This window comes from Tachyglossus aculeatus, chromosome 18, assembly GCF_015852505.1.
Source record: "Tachyglossus aculeatus isolate mTacAcu1 chromosome 18, mTacAcu1.pri, whole genome shotgun sequence".
Classification (NCBI taxonomy): domain Eukaryota; kingdom Metazoa; phylum Chordata; class Mammalia; order Monotremata; family Tachyglossidae; genus Tachyglossus; species Tachyglossus aculeatus.
Genome location: NC_052083.1, coordinates 24,349,830 through 24,369,137, shown reverse-complemented (window position 1 = coordinate 24,369,137; position 19,308 = coordinate 24,349,830). Strand labels below are relative to the sequence as shown.

At 47.3% G+C, this 19,308-nt stretch overlaps 2 protein-coding genes across 2 annotated transcripts; both read left to right on the top strand.

Moving 5' to 3' along the window:
* Positions 1–2,691: 2,691 nt before the first annotated feature.
* Positions 2,692–3,630, top strand: LOC119940223 (olfactory receptor 6C76-like). Its single transcript, XM_038760360.1, has one exon. The coding sequence runs from the start codon at positions 2,692–2,694 to the stop codon at positions 3,628–3,630; it is 939 nt and encodes a 312-aa protein (XP_038616288.1).
* A 13,693-nt stretch (positions 3,631–17,323) lies between these two features.
* Positions 17,324–18,283, top strand: LOC119940305 (olfactory receptor 6C74-like). The gene has a single exon (XM_038760500.1). The coding sequence runs from the start codon at positions 17,345–17,347 to the stop codon at positions 18,281–18,283; it is 939 nt and encodes a 312-aa protein (XP_038616428.1). The 5' UTR covers positions 17,324–17,344.
* Positions 18,284–19,308: the final 1,025 nt, after the last annotated feature.

Here is a 19,308-nt window from a genome sequence, read left to right as displayed (position 1 = left end):
GCCTCAGTTTGCTCATCTGGAAAATGGGGATTGAGACTGTGAGCCCCACGTGGGACAGGGACTGTGTCCAACCCAATTTGCTCTTATCCACCTCAGGGATTAGTACAGTGCCAGGCACATAGTGAGCGCTCAACAAGTACAATAACAATAATAATTATTATTATTGATAATAATAATCTAGCATAGGAGACAGTTCCTGATATAGATCACGGACCGTTAAGCAGCATCTGTGTGCAACGGTGGTGATTGCAATGCACTGAGCCTTCACAGTCTCTCACCCCTCACCCCACCTCGGACCTTCGTCCCTATTGCCCCGCAGCCCGCATTGTCAGAGGACTGGTAGGGAGAGCAGTTTGCCCCTTATAGTCACGGAGCAGAACGTCTCCAGTCAACCATATTTATTAAGCATTCACTGTGTGCAGAGCGTGTCCTAAGCGCTTGGGAGAGTACAATATAACGATACAACAGGCACATTCCCCGAGAACAACGACCTTACAGTCTAGAAGGAGTGACAGACATTAATATAAATAAATAAATTACAGATATGCTGTTCAATAAATTACAGATGTCCAAGATCTCGTCATCAGCAGACACACCTGAGCTTTCCTGATGTGGTCAGGTATCGCTGAGTACGTCACACGGTGGCCTTCCCTGACTAAGCCCTCACTTCCCCTTCTCCCACTCCCTGCTGCATCGCCCTGACATGCTTCCTTTATTCATTGCCACCCCATCAGCATTTGTGTACATATCTGCAATTTTATTTATTTATATTAATGTCCTTCTCCCCTTCTAGACCGTAAGCTCGCTGTGGGCAGGGAACATGTCTGTTTATTGCTATATTGTATACTCCCAAGCGCCTAGTAGAGTGTTCTATATTCAATAAATATGATCGAAAAAATATGATTGAATGAATGAAGTGGGACTAATGGCCGGAGGGATATTTTCCACTTTCTTGAGAACGGCAGGAGAAGAAAAACAAAAGAGAAACAGCAGCGGCTGCTACAGCAACGCCCCAGTACGGCTAGGGGTACAATGGCCACTTTTCCCCCACGGGTAGCCCAGAGACCAGGGACCACTGGGGGATGAGTGGATTGGCGAAGCCAGCCCCAGGTCCAGGAAAGAATCCTTCAAGATCCCCATTACTCCTCCTTCGGGGGTTTTCCTGGCACTGCCTCTTTCCCACCCAAATTAAAATTCTTTGCTCAGGGGGGATTGAGAGCCACGTTCATTACTGCTTTGCAATAAGCATCTCCAGGGAACGTCTCCTTTGTTATCTAAAGAGCCCTCCCCATCTGCATTGAGAAGAACTCATCAAAAGGGCTGAATTTTGTCCTCGTAATATATGGGCTGTGGGAAAGAGGAATAAGGTCACGTCTCCTGTCTAATAATAATAATAATAATAATAATAATAATAATAATGGCATTTGTTAAGCACTTATTATGTGCAAAGCACTGTTCTAAGCGCTGGGGAGGATACAAGCCCATGCTCTTTGCACTGAGCCATGCCGCTTTCTGTGACTTTTAGAAAGCAGCTTGCTTTCTCCTGTCTCAGCTATCCTTTCTTTCTTCCCCCCTGTCTAGAACAGAGTTTTCTCCATCCCCACTGGTTGGCTGGCAGGAAAGGTGTCTCCCAAGTCCCCGACTCCTCTCCCTCCCACAAACCGATGGAAGCAGCAGCAGCAGGAGCAGGAGGATAAGAGAGGTTCCATCCTGCCTGGCAGTATCCCACGAAAATGGGGAGAGATTTGTGCTCACTAAATGGTATGAAATTCTTTCTGAGAACATGGAGAGGGTCGATTCTGTTTCTCAAGTGAACAAACAGATTATTCAGGGTTAAAACTCTGACCAAACCTAACGAGAGTGTCAGAAAAGTAAGTATACGCTCCTCCTTAAATATCTCGGTCCTCCCGAAATCTGATCGCTGCTGTTTTTTCCTATCCCATATCTGGCCTTTCTGATTTGGGCAGGGAAGGAAGTAGCGACGATTAGAAAGGAATCGGTTGGATTAGTATTTCGGCTGGCTAGATCGATCTCTGAGGGGTTGGGATTGGCCTTTGTCTCTGGTGATCTGTTGCTCCTGGCAACTCTCTCTTTTTCATCAGGCAGGTCCTGGCCTGGAGCCCTGCTAGGGGGTCCATTTGTTGGTTCTCAGCTCTGGGATACCTGGGGTTCTAGCCCCAGCTCTGTCTGGAGATGGCTGACAAGACTGATGACCTCCCCATCTCTGGGTTCAAAAATCCGGGTGAATTAATCGATAGCTAATTTTTCTGCTAATCTCTCCCATTCGATTGTAAACTCCCCGCAGGCTGGGTCTGTAGTCTATTGTTGTACTCTGTATGCAGTAAGCACTCAATAAATACCACTGATTGATTAAGTTTGCTTCCCTAAGAGCCTATGAGAGTGTTGTGTACCGAAGAGGTGCCCAATAAATGCGGATGACAACCAGGATGATGATTATGATTCGGTCCAATAAGTGAAGGAGAAACATTCCAACCGTTTTCTTCGAGTTTCCCTATTCAGCCTCTCTCCTCATTAAATCGTATTTATTGAGCGTTTACTGTTTGCAAAGTGCTGTGTTAAGCACTTGGGAGAGTAAAATATAACAAGAAACAGAAAGATTCCCTGACCAACTTTAATTCTCCTTCCTCTCTCATCCTCAGTTGTGACCCCGGAGGAAATCCAGAGTCCGCAATGAGAAATCAGACCTCAGTGACCGAGTTCATCCTCCTAGGCCTGACAGACAATCCTGACTGGAAGATTGTCCTCTTCTTATTCCTGCTACTCAGTTACCTGTTGAGCATCACTGGAAACCTGACCATCCTCACTCTCAGCCTACTGGACTCCCACCTCCACACCCCAATGTACTTCTTCCTCCAGAATTTCTCCTTCCTAGAAATTTCGTTTACGTCGGTCACCATTCCCAAACTGCTGGTGGGTATTTCGACCGGAGACAGGACCATTTCCTATAACGCTTGTTTCATTCAGGTGTTCTTCTTCATCTTCCTGGGGGTGACGGAGTTCTTCCTCCTTGCTGCCATGTCCTACGACCGCTATGTCGCCATCTGCCGGCCGCTACACTACTTGACCATCATGAGCCGGAGAGTCTGCACCCTGCTGGTCTTCTGTTCTTGGCTGGTCGGCTTCCTGATCATCTTTCCGGGCCTCATCCTGGGTCTCCAGCTGGAATTCTGTGACTCGAACTTCATCAACCATTTCACCTGTGACACTGCGCCCTTGCTGGAAATCTCGTGCACCGACACGCAATTATTAGAGCAGATGAATTTTATATTAGCTTTGGGGACACTCTTGGTCACTCTGGCACTAGTCGCTGTGTCTTACACGGCCATCACTCGCACCATCCTGAGACTGCCCTCCACCCAGCAAAGAAAAAAAGCCTTTTCCACCTGCTCCTCCCACATGATTGTCATCTCCCTCTCCTACGGCAGCTGCATATTCATGTACATCAAGCCATCCCCCAAGGAAGGTTTAGACTTCAACAAGAGGGTGGCAGTGCTAAACACCTCCGTGGCCCCAATGCTGAGCCCCTTTATCTACACCCTACGAAACCAGCAGGTGAAGCAGGCCATCAAGGACGTAGCCAAGAGGGTGCCTTTCTTTAAGAAGAAGTAAGAGGCTTTGGACCCTTGTTTGTGATTCTGTAACAGAAAATGAAATTGTATGGCCAAAGATTTCCTTAGTGAGGACGGACTTACAACTTCCCCCTCAGGTTTTCCTTCCTCATCCTCTTTTTCTGTTTCCATTCCCAAGTCTGAGCCACCCACCACTTTGTCCATTAGACCTGCTCCATCCTTTTCAGCGACAACGTTAGAGCTAGTTGTGATCATATGAGTAGGAGATTAATGATTGTGTTATTTTTTCAGTGCTTACAATGTGTTATGTACTGTCCTAAACCCTGGGGTGGATACAAGCAAATCAGGTTGGACAGTCTCTGATCCGCATGGGGCTCAGAATAGTAGTAGTAATCTTCTCCCTCCTCTCAAGTGCCGCACCATCCGCCTGTGCTTCGGACCCCATTCCCTCTCATCTCATAAAAACTCTCACCCCTTCCCTCCTCCCCTCCTTAAAGTCCATCTTCAACTGCCACTCTCCAATGGCTTCTTCCCCTCTGCCCTCGAACATGCTCATGTCTCCCTCATCCTAAAAAAACCCTCTCTTGACCCAACTGCCCATCCACTTATCGCCCTATCTCCCATCTACCCTTCATTTCCAAAGTCCTAGAGCGAGTCGTCTACAGTCGCAGCCTCGAATTCCTCAACTCCAACTCTCTCCTGGACGTCATCCAATCTGGCTTCCGTTACCTCCACTCCACCGAAACAGCCCACTCAAAGGTCACCATGTCCTCCTTCTTGCCAAATCTAATGGCTCCTACTCTGTCCTAATCCTCCTCGACCTCTCAGCTGCCTTTGACACTATGGACCATTCCCTTCTCGGCAACACTTTATCCCAGCTTGGCTTCATGGACTCCGTCCTCTCCAGGTTCTCCTCTTAACTCTCTGGCCGTACATTCTCAGTCTTCTTCGTGAGCTCCTCCTCCCTCTCCCATCCCCAGTACTGTAGGGGTTCCTCAAGGTTCGGTTCTTGGTCCCCTTCTATTCTCCATTAATACTCACTCCCTTGGTGAACTCATTCTCTCCCACGGCTTCAACTATCATCTCTATGCAGATGAAACCCAAATCTACAACTCCTCTCCCCTGTTCTCTCTCCCTTCCTCTACGCTGTTATCTCCTCCTGCCTTCAGAACATCTCCTTCTGGATGTCTGCCTGCCACCTAAATCTCAACATGTCCAAGACTGAGCTCCTTATCTTCCCTCCCAAACACTTTCCTCTTCCTGGCTTTCCTGTCATTGTGGACGGCACTACCATCCTTCCCATCTCACAAGCCCGCAACCTTGGTGTCATCCTTGGCTTCGCTGTCTCATTTACCCCACACATCCATTCCGTCACCCAAACCTGCCGGTCTCACTTCCACAACATCGCCTAGATCCGCCCTTTCCTCTTCATCCAAACCGTTACTTTGTTGGTACAATCTCTCACCTTATCCCGACAGGATTACTGCGTCAACCTCCTTTCTGATCTCCCTTTTTCCTGTCTCTCCCCACTTCAGTCTATACTTCACTCTGCTGCCCGGATTATCTTTCTACAGAAACTCTCTGGGCCTGTCACTTCTCTCCTCAAAAATTTCCAGTAGTTGTCTATCAACCTTCGCATGAAGCAAAAACATCTAACTATTGGCTTCAAAGCTCTCCATCACCTTGTCCCCTCCCACCTCATCTCCCTTCTCTCTTTCTACAGCCCATCCAGTGCACTCCGCTTCTCTGCCGCTAACCTCCTCACTGTGCCTCGTTCTCGCCTGTCCCGCTGCCGACCCCTGGCCCACGTCCTACCGCTTATCTGGAATGCCCTCCATCCACCTATCTGCCAAACTAGCTCTCTTCCTCCCTTCAAAGCCCTACTAAGAGCTCAACTCCTCCAGGAGGCCTTCCCAGACTGAGCTCCCCCGTCTCCTCTGCTCCTCCTCCTCTCCCCCTCTGCCCTTCCCCTCCCCACAGCATTTGTGCATACTTGTACATATTTATTCCACTATTTATCTTATCAATAAAATGTATATATCTATACTTCTATTCATCTATTTTGAAGGAATTGATGTTTGTCTACTTGTTTTGTTTTGTTGTCTGTCTCCCCCTTCTAGACTGTGAGCCTGTTGTTGGGTAGGGACTGTCTCTATCTGTTGCCGAATTTCCCTTTCCAAGAGCTTATTACAGTGCTCTGCACACAGTAAGCGCTCAATAAATGCGATTGAACGAATGAATAGTACTTTCCCATCATTGTAGATAGCATCACCATCCTTCCTGTCTCACAATCCCTTTACCTTGGACTTATCCTTGACTCCTCGCTCTCATTCAATCCACAAATTCAATCTGTCACGAAATCCTGAGGTCCCACCTTCACAACATCGCTAAAATCCGCCCTTTCGTCTCCATCCATACTGCTACCACGTTAATACAATCACTCATCCTATCCCGCCTGGATTATGGCATCAGTCTCTCCATGCTGACCTCAGTCTCCTATCTCTCCCCACTCTAGTCCATACTTCACTCTGATGCCCGGGTCATTTTTCTACCAAAACATTCTGGACACGTCACTCCTCTCCTCAAAAAAGTCCATACTTCACTCTGCTGCCTGGGTCAGTTTTCTACCAAAACGGGTTCTGGACACTTCACTCCTCTCCTTAAAAAAAGTCCAGTGGTTTCCCATCCACCTCCGTATCAAACAAAATTTCTTCTCCATTGGCTTTAAAGCACTCCATCACCTTGCCCCCTCCTACCTCATCTCGCTTCATCCTTCTACAATCCAGCCCCCACACTTCTCTCCTCTAGTGCTAACCTTCTCACTGTGCCATGATCTCTCCTGTATCGCCACCGACCCGTAGCCCACATCCTGCCTCTGGCTTGGAACGCCCTCCCTTCTCAAATCCTCCAAAGATTTACTCTCCCCCCACCTCTTCAAAATCTTACCGAAGACACGTCTTCTCCAAGAGACCTTCCCAGACAAAGGTCCTCTTTTCCTCATCTTCCATGCCCTTCTATGTTGCCATGACTTGTTCCCTTTGCTCTTCCCCCATCCCAGCCCACAATACTTATGTATATATCGGTAATTTTTTTTTCTGTATTAATGTTTGTTTATTTGTATTGATGTCTGTTCCCCCCCCCCGCCCCCACCCCGCTGCAACGCAGACTGCGAGCTCATTTGGGCTCTTTATTGTTGTACTGTACTTTCCCAAGCGCTTAGTACAGTGCTCCGTGCACAGTAAGCACTCAATAAATAGGATTGAAGGAATGAACGAATGAATGAATTATTGAATACATAATAAATAAATAGCAGTAGTGGTAATAGTGATTCCCTGTCTCTCCCATCTTCAGTCTATACTTCACTATGCCCCCCGGATCATTTTTCTTGAAAACAAAGGCTCAGTCCATATCCCCCCTCTCCTCAGAAACCTCCAATTGCTGGCCATCTATCTGTGAATCAAATAGAAAAACCTAACTACAGGCTTTAAGATACTCAATCTGCTCTCCCCCTTCTACCTTACCTTCCTCATTTCATACTGCAACCCAACCCACACACTTAGCTTCTTTAATACCAGCCTACTCATTATACCTCAATCCCTTCTTTCTTACCACAGACCCCTTGTCCACATCCTCCCTCTGGCTTGGAATTCCCTCCCCATTCATATCTCACAGGCCACCACTACCTCCACTTCATTCATTCAATCTTATTTAATGAGATCTTCCTGTGTGCAGAGCCCTGTATTAAGCTCTTGAGAGAGTACAGTGTAAAAATGAACAGACACATTCCCTGCCCACCAAAAAGTTTACAGTCTAGAGCGGGAGGCAACTTCGATATAAAGAAATAAATTACTGATCTGTACATGAATGCTGTGGGGCTGGGATGGGGATGAATAAAAGGAGCAAGTCAGGGCGAAGCAGAAAGTACTGGGAGAAGAGGAAAGAAGGGTTTAGTCAGGGAAGGCCTCTTGGAGGCGTTGTGCCTTCAAAGCCCTACTAAATCATATCTCCTCCAAAAAACCTTCCCTGACTAAGCCCACTCTTCCGTGTTACCTACAGACTTGGAACTGAACACCATAAGCACTTTGATATTCATTCCTCTTTCAGTGCCACAGCACTCATATACATAACCATCTGTAATTTATCTTAGCTTCTGTCTCCTTCTTTAGACTGTAAGCTCCTTGTAGACAAGGATCCTGACTACCTACTCTACTGTACTGTACTGTCCCAAGAGTTTTTTTACAGTGCTTTGCACAAAGGAAGTGTTCAATAAATACCACTGGCTGATTGATTGATCGATTGATAATTGTAGCAGCAATAAAAGTAATAGTAGCAAAGCAACAGTAGTAGTAGTAGTAGAAGTAGTAACACGAATAGAAATAGTCGTAGTAGATATAATAGTAGCAGTAGCAACAGACCTAATAGCAGAAGTAGTAGAATGAATGAGTGAATTGATCATTATTAATTAATTATTATTATGGTATTTGTTAAGCGCTTACTAAGTGTCAGGCATAGGTCTAAACCCTGGGGTAGATACAAGATAGTCGGCTTGGGCACACTCCGTGCCCTACATAGGGCTCAGAGTCTTAATCCCCATTTTACAGATGAGGGAACTGAGGCACAGACAAGTGAAGTGACTTGCCCAAGTTCACACAGCAGTCAAGTGGTAGAGTGGGGAATCTCACTGAATACTTGGTAACCTGTTCTAATCACTCCATTAATGAATATACTTTATTTCTATCTTGTTCATTAGAGTGGAAGCTCCTCGTGGACTGAGAATGTGTCGCATGTATCTCACCCATCCATTTCTACTCACATCAAATGAGAACTCCTCTCTGTTGGCTTTAAGACTGTCATTCTCCTATCTCCCCGATCCCAATCTAATCTCTTCTCCCAAGCCTCCTTCCCAGATTGTGGCCTTTCCTCCTCCCAAGAAAAACCTTCCAAATGTACCTCGCTGGCGATTCTGCAATATTCCATATCCTATTCCCTTCCCGTTCCAGGAAACACACTGCCCTCTTCCCTCAGCCAGAACACATCAGAACCCTCCTTCAGAGCCAAATGATACATCCTCCAGGAAGCAATCCTTGATTGATATCTCCTTTTCCAGATTGGGATGTCCCATTAGCCACTTTTCACTACCTTGTGCATTTCTTCTTTTTAGTCGTATAGTTGTAAGTTTTGTGAGTGTGACTGTGATTCGTATTTGAATGACTGGCCCTAGGCGATCAAAGACCCATGACAGAGCTTGGAAAAAAATCTGGATAATCGACTGTCTTCTTCATCTATGTCAGCCAAGATAACTACTTCTCCTCCAAACCATGTTTCAATCCCACCTCCACCATGATGGATCCCAGGTAAAGATAAAATGGGTTAAGTAACCTCTAGGGCCCTCGGAATGTAATCTATCTCTTTTCTTGTGGCATTTGATAAGCACTTACTACGTGTGAAGTAGTCAGTCAGTTAATCATATTTATTGAGTACTTACTGTGCGCACAACACTGTACTAAGCGCTTGGGAGAGTACAATACAACAATAAACACACATATTCCCTTGCCCACTACGAGTTCACAGTCTGGAGGGGGAGAGAGTCATTAATGAATAAAAGAGCACTGTTCTAAGCACTGGGAAAGATACAGGTTTGTCAGGTCCCTGTCCCATGTGGGGCTTACTGTCTGAATTGGAGGGAAGAGGTTAATCCTGATCAGTGCCAAGCGATGATCTCAGATGATGTTAGCAGAATTCGTGATTCTGCCTTGGTGGAACAGTGCTTCTTTGTTTCTGTAACAGGAAAGAGTAACTGCTCTGCAAAGAGAATGATGCTATCACTGCTCTTCACAGGAAAAGTGAACTCAACTTTGAAAAAACAAAAGTAATTACTGAATCTGTTTTTAATATCTCCTTCCTGTCTTCAAACATGAGGGCTGCTTGGAGTGATCAGAGCTGGTTCTATGTAATGAACGATCCTGGGCAGCGATGACTCTCTCTTTCTCCAGTCATCCAGAGTCCATGGAAAAAGCAGTAGGGTGTGAGGAAGGGAAAGAAAAGAATGTATGTCTCTGTATGTATGTATCAATGTATGTCTCACCTCATTACTCTTTTACTACCACCCAGTCCACACACTTTTCTTCTTTAATGCCAACGTACTCACTTTATTTCAATCTCGCCTATCTTCACGCTAACCTCTCGTCCATGTCCTGCCTCTGGCCTGGAACGCCCTCTTTTTTCATAATCGACAGAAAATTACTCTCTCTACCTTCGAATCCTTTTTGAAGGCTCATCTCCTCCAAGGGGCCTTCCCTGACCCAACTCTCATTTCCATTTTCCTCCCTCCCTTCTGTGTTGCCCTGACTTGCTGTTTTTATTCACCACGCCCCGCCAAGCACCACAGCACAGCAAGTATGTATATATCTGGAATTTATTTATATTAATATTCATCTCTCCCTCTAGACTGTAAACGAATTGTGGGAAAGGAATATTTCTGTTATGTTGTTGTGTTGTACTCTCCCAAGCCCTTAGGACAGTGCTTTGCTCACAGTAAGTGCTCAAAAAAAACAAACGATAGTGCGATAGAGGTGGGCATCTGTGTCTTCTTACTCTCAAGCCGTATATCTCAGCACCTTGGACAATCCCCACATCCCCTGCTTCTAGATCCAGCACTGGATAGTATGGAATCAGAGGGACAGAAATACTCGAGTGATATTCTAGACAGCCATATGAAGATGTTCTCGTGATACACTAGATAGTATCACAGAAAGGAAGTGCTAGGTGTAGCCCAAAATTCTGACTCATATCAGACCGTCACTTTGGAGCATCCTACAACTGCTTAACACTGGAGAAAATGGAAGAAAAAGGAAAGGAGGGAAAACACGAACATTTTCCTGGAAACTTTTCTGGGGCTAATTTGGGCTCTCAGAAGCGCCCTCCTCCCCACTCCCTACGCCAGGATAAACCCAGTGTCTCTGTCCCTCCCAGGGGAAGAACCTAGCCAGGGGTCTCCAGGCAGAGTCCCAGCATCCCTCGCCTCGCCTCTATGCTCTGAGCTCCTGCTTCTGCTCTCCGTTCTGTTTCCCAAGCGCCCCAGTCTCTGTCGTCTGCCATCGTGTTTAACGGCATAAATTCATTATGCTCCTGAGCATGGCTTCCTGCAGCTCAGCTGTGGCTCCTGGCCCCCGTTTCCCCAGAGCTCATCGCGAACAGAGCAGATAAAGCCATCCTGATTCTCGGCCTTCAGAGTCCCTCGCCTCCTTGCTCAGTGAGTAGGATTCCTCCATCTGGTCAAACAATCGTCCACCCCGGTTATTCCAACAGCAGGGATATGGCCCCGAAGGCAACAGCTGGCAGAGCTTCCCAGGGTCCTGGATGAGTTCTGAGGAAAACCAGGAGGGGTTCTCCCCTGAAAGAGCCTGGGAGATATTCCTCCTGCCCCACCCCCACCACAACCACGGTAAGATTTTACTGGGTGAGGTAGAGGCTGCTTCCCTGTGTCCAAGAGGAGGAATTAGACTTTAACAGAAAATCATCTTCTGTCTCTGTATGCCGAGTCAAAGTCCCGAAAAAACCATCAGAGAGAATGAGAAAATCGTGTGGTCTTTATTTGACACGAGAATGATTTTCCCTTTACTCCACCTGCCGTTCTGCCGATCTGAATGTTCTGTCGGTGCACTCATCAGCTAAACAGAAAATTAATTAATCAATAGCATTAATTTAGAACCTACTCTTAAATAGTCAATCAATCAAGCCATAGAGTTAACTAACCACCTACTTGATTGGAGTGGAGCATGATTCAGTGGAAAGAGCACAGGCTTTGGAGTCAGGGGTCATGGGTTCGTATCCCAGCTCCGCCACATGTCTGCTGTGTGACCTTGGGCAAGTCACTTAACTTCTCTGAGCCTCAGTTACCTCATCTGTAAAATGGGGATTAAGACTGGGAGCCCCACGTGGGACAACCTGATCACCTTATATCCCCCCAGCGCTTAGAACAGTGCTTTGCACATAGTAAGCACTTAACAAATGCCATTATTATTATTATTATTATTATTATTATTATTATTATTATTATTATTCCGAGCTCTTAGGAGAGTTGAGCAGAATTAGCAGAGTCCGGACCTGGGTGTCAGCAGGATCTGGGCCCTACCCGGCCCGGCCACTTCTTTGTTGTGTGACCTTGGACAAGTCCAAGATATTTCCTTTTCCAACTGCTTCAGTTAGCTGTTCTTCCTCATCTTCCTGGGGTTGACGGAGTTCTTGCTCCTGGCCGCCATGTCCTACAACCCCTATGTTGCAATCTGCCGGCCCCTGCACTACATCACCGTCATGAGCAGGGTCGTATGCTCCCTGTTGGTCCTCTGCTCTTTTCTCGCCAGTTATCTGATCGTGTTCCCACCGGTTGTGATGATCTCCCGGTTAGACTTCCGTGACTCCAACATCCTCAACGATTTCATCGGCTATACTTCCCCAGTGATGGGGCTCTCGCTCACAGACACAGGCTTCCTGGAGCTGATGACATTCCTTCTGGCCGTGGGGACGGTCCTGGTCACCCATGACACTAGTGACCGCATCCTACACAGCAATCGTCCACACCATCCAGAGACCGCCCTCGGCTCAACAGAGGAGAAAGGCCTTTTCCACCTGTTTCTCCCACATGGTCGTGGTCTCCATCACATACAGCAGTTTCATCTTTATGTACATCAAACCGTCCACCAAGGACAGGGTGGAATTGACCAAGGAGGTGGCAGAGCTCAACACTTTCGATGCCCCCATCCTGAACCCCTTCCCCTACATCCTGAGGAACAAGCAGGCCAAGCAGGCCTTCAGAGCCCTGGTGCATGGGATTGGGATTTCCTCCAGGAAGTGAGGGCTCATCTGCAATAAAATACCACAGGATAATCTGCAGGAGTCACAACAGGTCGACCACAGAGACTCGGTGCCTGTAAATTAGCCTAATGCTTCATCTGCTGCCCGACAAACAGGACCCGGCCGTTCTCCAGCCCTGTGTGTGGTCCTGCACCAGCCGTCCTATAAATTCCTCCCCTGGCCAGGTTCCCTCTGCAACCCTAGCCCTTCTGACCTCGTCCATTCGGAGGGAAATCTTGCCGTTTCCCTCCACATGATAGAAATGTTCAGAGGTTTGCTCTGCAGGTCGGTCCCAAAGTTGATGGAGTACCACAGGTGCAATGTGTGCGTGTTTTGTTTTCCAAGTCTCCTTCCGTGTCCTAGTTAAGTGACTTCTTGCACCTAGTTATTTGACGTCAATTTTCGCCGGTGAAGGGGAACCCAAAGGCTCACCACCTCTCACTACTATCTTATTGCTCCTATTGCTCCCCCCTTTCACTCCCACTTTCCACTTCCCCCCTCATTTCTACCCTCTTACTCTCCCCATCTCACTCCCACTTCCTCTCATCTCAGCACTAATGCATGTGTAACCATTACATTGTAATTAAAGTGATATATTCTTATCTGGACAGCATTTGAGCAGTCATTAGAGACCCAGAGTAGCCTAGTCGATAGGGCAGGGGCTTGAGAGTCAGAAGAACCTGGGTTCTAATCCCGGCTCTGCCGCCTGTATGCTGTGTGACCTAAGGCAAGTCACTTCACATCTCCTTGTCTCAGGTACCTCATCCGTAAAGTGGAGATTAAGACTGTGAGCCCCATGTGTCTTCTAGACTGTGAGCCCGTTGATGGGTAGGAACCGTCTCTATATGTTGCCGACTTGTACTTCCCAAGCGCTTAGTACACTGCCCTGCACACAGTAAGTGGTCAATAAATACGATTGAATGAACGTGGGACAGGGACTGTGTCCAACGTAATTAATGTGTATGTGCCCCACAGTTTACCTCAGTGTCTGGCACATAGTAGGCACTTACCAAAAACTATAAAAAAAGCATTCCAATCTGTCCTATTTGTTCTGCTTCCTTCCTGAACCTTATTCTTCCTCTGGCTCCCACTCTTTGGAAATCACCTCTCTGTGTCTCCCCTATTAGAATGGAAATGCCTGGATAGCAGGAACTCTTTGTCTTTCTTTAGTTGTGCTCTCCTAAGCACTTAGTACAGTGCCTAGAGCTCAGTCAGTAGGCAGTCACTAGATTCCATTTGATTGATTGATGGAATGCTTTACACTCGGTAGGTGCTCAATAAATGCCATCTGATTGATGGATTGTTTTGCACTCTCTAGACTCCTAATAAAAACCATGAGATCTTAAAGCAATCCGTGCTCAATAAGTACCATTGAATGACTGATTGGCCAGTTGATTAAATAATTGCTAGACCTGACATCCTATTTGGGCTGGGCGGGAACATCTCGATGCAAAAGTGGAGGTTCTACAGGGGAACTGAGTTTCGGGGAGAGATGCATGGAGCCCTAACCCCAGCGAAATTCAGCCCAATATCTCACCACCTCTGGACCTGGGAGAAGGGAGAAGGGAGATTCCCATTGCTCCACCTTACTTACTCTCCTCTTGGTTACTTGGACCGGGGTTAATATTTTGGAATGGCTGTGGCTGTGCCCCATCCCTCTGGGCATGTCTCCATTACGGGAATTATACGTTCACAGCCAGAGCCACCAAAGCATCTATCATTCATTAGTGTCTCCCTACTAACCCCTGGGGAGACTTTCATTTTCCTCACAATTGGTCCCCTTGTGCCCATCAGGAACCTAAGAGTATAAAACCCTCACTCTTCCTCCCCTATTAGGTAGAGTTGCACATCTCATTCTTAAAGGTTCCTCATTGACCACCCTGCTATGAGCAGAGAAAAATCCTGATGCCTTCCTTCCCACCCTCTTTGGCCTCGTGTTGATTTGATGGGGTCGCGGGTCAAATGGTGATGGGAGGGCAAAAGCGAGCATCGTTTGGAGAGGTGCGTGAAAGCACGGAACAGGGGAACAGGTGGGAAATTCCACTCAGGCATGACATTATCTCAGTGTCCTTTCCTTGCCAACTGCAAAATGGGCATTTAGGATGGCCCCCGGAATCAGGGCAGAATGCTAGAGAAGCGAGGACCTCTCAGAATCAATTTTCTCCATTCCCTTTCCATTGTGGATTTCGGAGCCTCAATCCATGGATGACTGCAGCCATCTTCCCTCCAGTCCCGGGCTCCCAGAGCCTGTGATCCTATCGTGAAGCCCCCGTTCAGAACTGGTAATTATTAATCAATAAATCAATAAGTCAATACTGTTTATTGAGAGCTAATTGTGCGCACAGCACTTCGTGAAGCTCTTGGGAAAGTACAACAGATTTGGTAGACCCGTTCCCTGATCACAGTAGCCTTCCAGTATAGAGGGAGTGAGAGACATAAATATAAATCCGTAAGCGACCTACGGGTGCATATGTAAGAGCTGTAGTATTGTAGTATTGAAGGGGTAAATAACAAGTACTTCAAAGGTAAACATCTAAGTGCATAAGCAGTGGAGAAGGGAGAGGGAATAGGGAAGCAGCATAGCCTAGTGGCAAGAATATGGGCTTGGGTGTCAGAGTAAGTGGGTTCTAATCCCGACTCCGCCACTTGTCTGTTGTGTGACCCTGGCCAAGCCACTTAACTTCTCTGGGCCTCAATAACCTCATGGGGATTAAGACTGTGATCCCCACATGGGACAACCTGATCACCTTGTATCTATCTCAGAGCTTAATACAGTACTTGGCAAAAAGTAAGCGCTTAACAAATACCACAATTATTATTAAAGGGAAAGAGGGCTTCATCGGAAAACACCTTAGGAAGAGACAAATAAAAACACACACACACACACACACACACACACACACACCCCAGAACTCAATGCCCACTCTGCTCTTTATCATCTTTATTGTTCCAAGCAGGGTCCCTTTGATACAGAGAGTCTCCCTGATGGCTGGTTAGTATTCATTGATTCATTCATTCAATCGTATTTATTGAGCGCATATAATGTGCAGAGCACTGTAATAAGCGTTTGGGAAGTACAAGTCGGCAACACATAGAGACGGTCCCTACCCAGAAACGGGCTCACAGTCTAGAAGGGCAGAAAGACAATGAAACAAAACAAGTAGACAGATGTCAAAACCGTCAGCGTAAATAGAATTATAGCTATATTTACATCATTAATAAGATAGAGTAGTAAATATGTACAAGTAAAATATATAGAGTAATAAATATGTACAAATATATACTAGTACTGAGGGGAGAGGAAGGGAGCAGGGTAGATGTATCCAGATCCTCTAACCTTCAGAAGTAGTGTTGTCTATTGGAAAAGGCACATCCTGGATGTCACAGGACCTGGGTTCTCATCCATGTTCTGCCACTTACCTTTGAGCAGTCACTTAATTTCTCCACGTTTCAGTACCCTCATCTGCAAAATGGGGATTCGATTATTGGTCTCTCTCCTACTTAGATTGTGAACCTAGAGTGAGACCTGATTACCTTGTTTATTAGTTACCCAGGGCAGACGTCCCGGAATTGTCCCCTGAGGGCCTTCTCCCTTTTCTGGCAACATCTCCAGGGAATGACTGGGCCATGAACTCCTTATCACCCACTGGGTCTCATGCTTATGATCCCAAACACTCTTCCTCCCTCAAGGTTCCTGACAATCTCAGTTATCCAGGTGTTGACAGTAGATGGTTTGGAGGCATGTATTAAGGGGAAACCTTGACATTCGTGGGCTTGGGAAAAGATCAATTTTCCCTTCTTTCGCATGTACACAAGGAATTCACGGGACCACGTTAAAGGAGGCAATCTGCACCCATTCTCAACAATCAGGTATGTATGTTATTCGAATTCTCATTTTGACCACGTTTACGTTTGTCACCCCCTAAGAAAGGAAGCTTCTTGTGGGCAGGGAATAGTTGTGGTGTACTTGCCCGAGCTATTAGAGCAGGACCCGCCCAAATGGGTGTTCAGTAAAGGTAATCTCTACTCCAACCATCACGCAGGTTTTTGGGGATGAAGTCTAATGGTCACAGCTGGAACAACCACGCTTCCTTAGTCAATCAATCAATCAATCAATCAATCAATCAATCGTATTTATTGAGCGATTACTGTGTGCAGAACACTGTACTAAGCGCTTGGGAAGTACAAGTTGGCAACATATAGAGACAGTCCCTACCCAACAGTGGGCTCACAGTCTAAAATGGGGAGACAGAGAACAGAACCAAACATACTAACAAAATAAAATAAATAGAATAGATATGTACAAGTAAAAGAAATAAATAAATAAAAAGAGTAATAAATATGTACAAACATATATACATATATACAGGTGCTGTGGGGATGGGAAGGAGGAAAGATGGGGGGATGGAGAGGGGGGCGAGGGGGAGAGGAAGGAAGGGGGCTCAGTTTGGGAAGGCCTCCTGGAGGAGGTGAGCTCTCAGTAGGGCCTTGAAGGGAGGAAGAGAGCTAGCTTGATGGATGGACAGAGGGAGGGCAGTCCAGGCCCGGGGGATGACGTGGGCCGGGGGTCGACGGCGGGACAGGCGAGAAAGAGGCACGGTGAGGAGATTAGAGGCAGAGGAGCGGAGGGTGCGGGGTGGGCTGTAGAAGGAGAGAAGGGAGGTGAGGTAGGAGGGGGCAAGGTGATGGAGAGCCTTGAAGCCGCGGGTAGGTGTCTGCCATCAACCCATGAAATCATCTCAAGGATTGCGTTGGGACCCTACCGTGCCCGACGTCTCCCAGAGCCGAGGTTGTTCTTTCCCAGCTCGTCTAGTGCGAGAGGAATCACAACCCTCTGTCCTCCTCCAGTGAGGTGGATTGACGGTCCTCTGGTGTTGTCCAGCAAGAGCCACAGGTCAGCCATGAGGAATCACACGCAAGTGACTGAGTTCATCCTGCTAGGGCTCACGGATGATCCGGACTTGCAAGCGGTGATTCTCCTCTACATGTCTATCACCTACGTTCTAAGTATCACTGGAAACATGACCATCGTCATCCTCACCCTGCTGGACTCCCATCTCCACACCCCCATGTACTTCTTCCTGCGCTGCTTCTCCTTCCTGGAGATCTGCTTCACGTCAGCCTGCATTCCCAGATTCCTGGCTGCCATCGTCACAGGGGACAGGACCATTTCCTACAACTGTTGTGCAACTCAGCTCTTCTTCTTTTTTCTGCTGGGGGTGACCGAGTTTTACCTCCTGGCCGCCATGTCCTATGACCGTTACGTCGCCATCTGCCGGCCTCTGCACTACACGACTGTCATGAGCCAGAAAGTCTGCACGCTGCTGGTCCTCTGCTCCTGTCTGACCGGGTTCCTGATCAGCTTTCCTCCCATTATCATTGGCCTCCAACTGGACTTCTGTGGCCCGGTAGACATTGACCACTTCTTCTGTGACATCTCCCCTCTGCTCCTCCTTTCCTGCTCGGACACCGGGCTTCTGGAGCTGATGGCTTTCATCTTGGCAGTAGGGATTCTCCTGTTCACCTTGATGTTAGTGGCCTTGTCCTACACTGCCATCGCCCGCGCCATCCTGAGACTGCACTCCATTCAGCAGAGGAAAAAGGCCTTTTCCACCTGCTCTTCCCACATGGTCGTAGTCTCCATCACATACGGGAGCTGCATCTTTATGTACATCAAACCGTCTGCCAAGGACAGGGTGAATTTAAACAAGGGGGTGGCCGCGCTTTACACTTCCGTGGTCCCCATGCTGAACCCCTTCATCTACACCCTGCGGATCCAGCAGGTCAAGCAGGCCAACAGGGACCTGGTACACCGAGCTGAATTTTCCACCAAGCAGTGAGGATTCCTCAGCCACGAATCCCACAGGAAAATCTGCAGGAGACGCAGAGGGTCGACCAGAAAGACTCGGTACCTGTACAGTAGCAGCATGGCTTAGTCAAAAGCGCACGTACTTGGGAGTCAGAAGTCGTGCGTTCTAATCCCAGCTCTGCCTCTTGTCAGCTGTGTGACTTTGGGCAAGTCACTTCTCTTCTCTGGGCCTCAGATCACTCGTCTGTGAAATGGGGATTAAGACTGTGAGTCCTACGTGGGGCAGTATAATAATAATAACAATGACATTTGTTAAGCGCTTACGATGTGCAAAGCACTGTTCTAAGCGCTGGGGAGGTTACAAGGTGATCAGGTTGTCTCTCGTGAGTCTCAGTCTTAATCCCCATTTTACAGATGAGGTAACTGAGGCTCAGAGAAGTGAAGTGACTTGGCCAAAGTCACACTCACACAGCTGACAATTGGTGGAGCCAGAGTTTGAACCCATGACCTCTGACTCCAAATCCCGGGCTCTTTCCACTGAGCCACGCTGCTTCTCTAGTATCTACAAGTATGATAACCTTGTATGTAACCCAGCGCTTTGAACGGTGCTCGGCACATAGTAAGCGCTTAACGAATACCATCTTTATTATTACATTAGTCTAATGCTTCATCTGCTTTATAACAAACAGGACCTTACAGTTCCCCATCCCTCTGTGTGCTACCTCACTCGCCCTCCTGGAAATCTCTCCCGTGGGCAGGTCTCCCTGCTACCTCAGCCCTTTTTCCTCACCCACTCTGGGGGGAGTCAGGCCTTTTCACTCCATGTGAGAGACGTTCCGAGGTGTTTTAAGTGGGTCTGTGTCGAAGCCAATAGAAACCTCCAGGTTCAATGCATCTTTTGCAAATCTTCGTCTGTATCCAAGCTAAGGGAGACTTTCTAGCAAGAGGGCTTTTTGCACTGACTCGCTACCTTTGCTCTTACACCCGCTCCACCCCTGCAGTACCTATGTTATATGTAGGTGATTGTATTTCTTTATATTGATGTCTGTTTACTTG